Source organism: Etheostoma cragini, chromosome 18 (assembly GCF_013103735.1).
Source record: "Etheostoma cragini isolate CJK2018 chromosome 18, CSU_Ecrag_1.0, whole genome shotgun sequence".
Lineage (NCBI taxonomy): Eukaryota > Metazoa > Chordata > Actinopteri > Perciformes > Percidae > Etheostoma > Etheostoma cragini.
Genome location: NC_048424.1, coordinates 1016494 through 1021271, shown reverse-complemented (window position 1 = coordinate 1021271; position 4778 = coordinate 1016494). Strand labels below are relative to the sequence as shown.

Below are 4778 nucleotides of genomic sequence, written 5' to 3'. Positions count from 1 at the left end.
CCCCCCCCACACACACACACACACACACACACACACACACACACACACACACACTTTAAGACAACGTGTTTTAACCCTTGTGTTGTCTTCCAGTCCCAAACCCTAACCCTAGGACCTTGTAGTCCTCCCAGGTCAGATTTAATATTAACCCTTTGACGCTCTGAAAAGAAAATTATTTTATGTTTTTGTCCCTTTTTTACGCTCAAATACAACCACACACTACATAAACCACTAATACCAACTTCCTACCAATAGTTTTACAATTATTCTTGGAATTCATGGTCAATAAACCTCATTTACATGAAATTATATCTATTTTTTAGTTAATTCTTTTACGTTTTTGTCCCTTTTTACGCTGTTTCCCCAACTACCACAATTACATAAACCACTAATACCAACTTCTTATGAATAGTTTTACAATTATTCTTGGAATTCATGGTCAATAAACCTCATTTTGTATATTAAATTATATCTATTTTTTGTTAAAAAAGCAGAAATTATTAATTATTTTGAGAAATAGGAGTAATTTATCTCGATGTTCTTTCAGGATTCTGTTTTGAAAAAGACCCAACCCTAATGGAAGTAGAAAACTGAACCATCCACGTTATTTTGGGGCAAATTGGTTGATTGAAACCCAAATTTCCAACACAGAAACTCATAATGTAGAAACTTATAATTTAGAAACTCATAATATAGAAACTCATAATATAGAAACTCATAATATAGAAACTCATAATATAGAAACTCATAATATAGAAACTCATAATATAGAAACTCATAATTTAGAAACTCATAATATAGAAACTCATAATATAGAAACTCATAATATAGAAACTCATAATATAGAAACTTATAATATAGAAACTCATAATATAGAAACTCATAATATAGAAACTTATAATATAGAAACTTATAATATAGAAACTCATAATATAGAAATTCATAATATAGAAACTTATAATATAGAAACTCATAATATAGAAACTCATAACATAGAAACTTATAATATAGAAAATTATAATATAGAAACTCATAATATAGAAACTTATAATATAGAAACTCATAATATAGAAATTCATAATATAGAAACTCATAATATAGAAACTCATAATATAGAAACTCATAATATAGAAATGTATAATATAGAAACGGGACAAATTGAAGTCGAGGACAACACAAGGGTTTCTTTTCTGAGTAAACTCAACTAATGAATAGCTGGTTGAATAAGTTCATTAGTTGATTTATTGTGAAAACTACACTACGTAAGATAAATAAATACATTTACTTAAGTGCTGTACATACTTGTACTTCACTAAGTATTTTCATTCTATGCTTCTTTACACTTCCACTCCACTACATTTCAAAAGGGAAATATTGTACTTTTACTGTATTTGGTTGGCACTTATAGTTAGATTTTACATTCAAAAAACACATAACATGATATACATAATACAAAACACATAACATGGTGATTTAATATAATCCAGTTCTACATAACTGATCTACCCAGTAGTACACAGAGTATCTAAACTTGGCTCTACATTGACAAACTTCATTAAAATGCTCCTACGTGTCTCCATCAGTGATAAAAAAAAAGCAGAATAACATCATATTCTGTAACAATATTTCACAGTAAGGAGCCATTCTGCATCATAATAAATGTTGCTTTTTGGACTTTAAGTGCAATTTACTGATGATACTTTGGTAGTTTTACCATTTTAAATGCAGGCCTTTCCCTTTGGACCATGGTATTTTCTACTTCTACTTCAGTAAATGATCAGAGTACTTCGTCCACCACTGGTTTTAATATTTGAAGCTCAGCAAACGGCTGCTGAATCTAGAGTTATGTGACAGTCAGATTTTTATTTACACATGCTCTCTAAGAGAAAAATGAAAAACATTCAGAAACCTTTATGGAGCGTTACCTGTGATGTTTGGTCTTCTTCTGCTGAGCTGCATTCAGCCCCAAAACAGCTGAGATGTCACGGTTTCCATGCAAAGAAGGAAAGTAGAGTTATCCGTTTCCAAATCACAGTTTATATAGGCTGTCCATGCCCATCCACAGGGTCAATGGGAAACTAAGGTGACCTCTGACCTCTGGAGATCTCACCAAACAATGGGCACATGAACTTCCTGGAACTCTAACGACTACTTCCTGGTCCATCTTCATTGGTGGCCAGCTGCACTGTAAAGTGGGTGTAACCCCAAAACTGGACCAATTAAGTCACAGACATGTCAAAGATCCCGCCTTCCTGCCTGTCCTGTCAATTCAGACGGCCCTTTGCTCTATCACTGACAGCCCATTGGTTCAGATTGGAGACACGTCTCTGTTAGATATTTGAGACTGTATGTCTGAAGACAGAAGCTTAATGAACTGGAGTCTTGGTTAAAGTCAAAATCCTGCCATCATAAAAACAAATTAACTCAAATATTTGAAGTTAAAGTAGAAATGCCACAGTGTAGAAATCCTCTGTTACAACTTCAAGTCCTAAATTCAGAATTCTACTTGAGAATTAGCATCAAAATACACTTAAACATACAAGCACTATATATACTGTATATATAGTATAATATAACATAATATAATAAGATATAAATATTATTTTATGCAAATTATTGATCCATTGACGTGTGCATTGCTTTAATGATGTTGCAGCTAATTTTAACACCTAGGTGAACTGTGAATCTATGAATTAATGTTATATTTTCATATACATAAAGCATCCTAGTTTATTTATTAATTATACTTTGTAATATTGATCTGAATCTGCAAAGTAACTAACGTTATGAAATTAATATAGTGGAGTAAAAAGAACAATGTAGGAATCTCAAATGTAGTCAAGTAACTCCAAAATTAATGAAAGTAGAGATTTGTACTTGGCGAAGAGCGTTGGGTGGAATCAATCATGTTATTTTGGGGAATTAAAAAGAACATTGATATAGGACAACATGAGGACAACATGAGGACAACATGAGGACAACATGAGGACAACATGAGGACAACATGAAGACAACATGAGGGTTAATGTGTGTTCTTACAACAGAGTGAAAACGTTGTAATGTCTTTTGTGAGATGGACCTTTTTCACAGCAGACATTTGGATTTGTCACGGTAGGAAAAGCTGGAATTGATCCCCTTAACGATGGCTCCATTCCAATAAGAGTCCCAGTGATCTCCTTCAGTGAGTCAGCATGCCCATCACCAGGGCCTCTCCTAAATGGAATGCGGCCATCAGTAAGGTGATCAGTTCCAGCGGTGCTTTTCCTACTATGACAAGCTAAAAGGTCTGTTGTGAAAAAAGGTCTATTAATAAAGTTGATCATTTATTATTATTATTATTATTGTTATTATTATTATTAATATGAGAAATGCATTGTTGTGTATTGTGACAGCTGCTATCCCAGAAGAGCAGCTGGTGACCTGCGGAGCGGCCGACTGCGGCCTCGACATCAGCGTCAACAGCACGAGCACCAGACCGGCCCAGGAGCTGGTGTGGACCCTGGTCGGGAGTTACATCGGTAACATGGCCTTTACTTTGGCATCACAAATCACACACAATCACACACAATCACACACAATCACACACTAAACAAGGGTGTTCTTCCACAAGAGAGGAGGGGTTTGTATAAAGTCCCTCAACTATACAGACAGCAGCTGACAGGGTTTCAGCTTCATGACCACAACTGATTATTGATTTGATTTGATTTTTGATTATTGATTTGATTTGATTTGATTTTAGATTTTAGATTTGATTTGGATTTGCTGCTGAAGGCAGGAGAGCATCAGCAGGGAAGAGACCAAGTGTTCAGAGCTCTAATACAGTAACATTTAAATAATGTCACACACACACACAGTAAAAGATAGGGACATCTTATTTCTGGATAGGGCTGGGAACCGGAGGGTCGCTGGTTCAAGTCCCCACATGGACCAAAAGTATGGTGGTGGACCTCCTGGGCCTGGGTGTGTAGTGTGTCATAACAACAACAGTGTAAATTGTAATTTCCTCATAGGGGATCAATAAAGAGTATAAATACAATTAAATAAATAATTAGCCCAGCGTAGCATTAGGATTGACAGGTATTTATACAGCATCCGGGGAGCAACTCTGGGTTCAGTTCCTAAACGTTGTAATGTAAAATTCTGCTTATTAAAACACCGTAGAAGTTATTCTTTAACACGCGTTGAGTCAGCAGGGCGGAGGTGAACACAGTCTCAGAGTAACGGTACCGGTGTTGTGCGCCCCGTGTTGTGCGCCAGGCGTGGGGGTGCTGGCCATGCTCATCGTGGCCGTGTTTCTGGACAACATCGACCGGGAGCAGTCCAGTCATTTCCGTGGGAACCGGGAGCCGTTCTGCCAGACCTTCCTGGCCACGTTCAGACTGCTGAAGGACTGGAGGCTGGTGACCCTCATCCCCCTCACCATGTACAGCGGCTTCGAGCAGAGCTTCCTCTCCGGGGAGTACACCAAGGTGAGGAGGTCTCCAAAAAAAACATGACTCAGAGCCCGATTAACACTCGTTGGCAGACGGACTTCTGGGAAAGTCTCCCAGTAATCCTCTCTTTTTATCGGTTTTATTTCTTTAATGTTCAATTTCTTATGATGAATTTTGTTGAGGAAAGGAATGAGTATAAACGTATAAAGGTTGTGTATTACAGAGAAAGACTTTAAAAGAAAAAAGTGCGAATGCGTAGCGTCAAAAATAGCCACGAAAGGCAGCGCTAGATCGGCTTAATTAGCGTGAAGAAGAGTCCGAGGAGACGAAAGGTAACGTCTCTAA

The 4778-nt window shown here is 36.7% G+C and overlaps 1 protein-coding gene across 1 annotated transcript in view; it reads left to right on the top strand.

Moving 5' to 3' along the window:
* Positions 1-4778, top strand: part of unc93a (unc-93 homolog A) — a 12725-nt gene that overhangs the window by 3507 nt on the left and 4440 nt on the right. The window contains exons 3-5 of the mRNA XM_034900757.1: positions 94-131; positions 3367-3518; positions 4258-4469. Of these exons, the coding sequence (XP_034756648.1) occupies positions 94-131; positions 3367-3518; positions 4258-4469 (402 nt within the window). The remainder of the gene's footprint in view (positions 1-93; positions 132-3366; positions 3519-4257; positions 4470-4778) is intronic.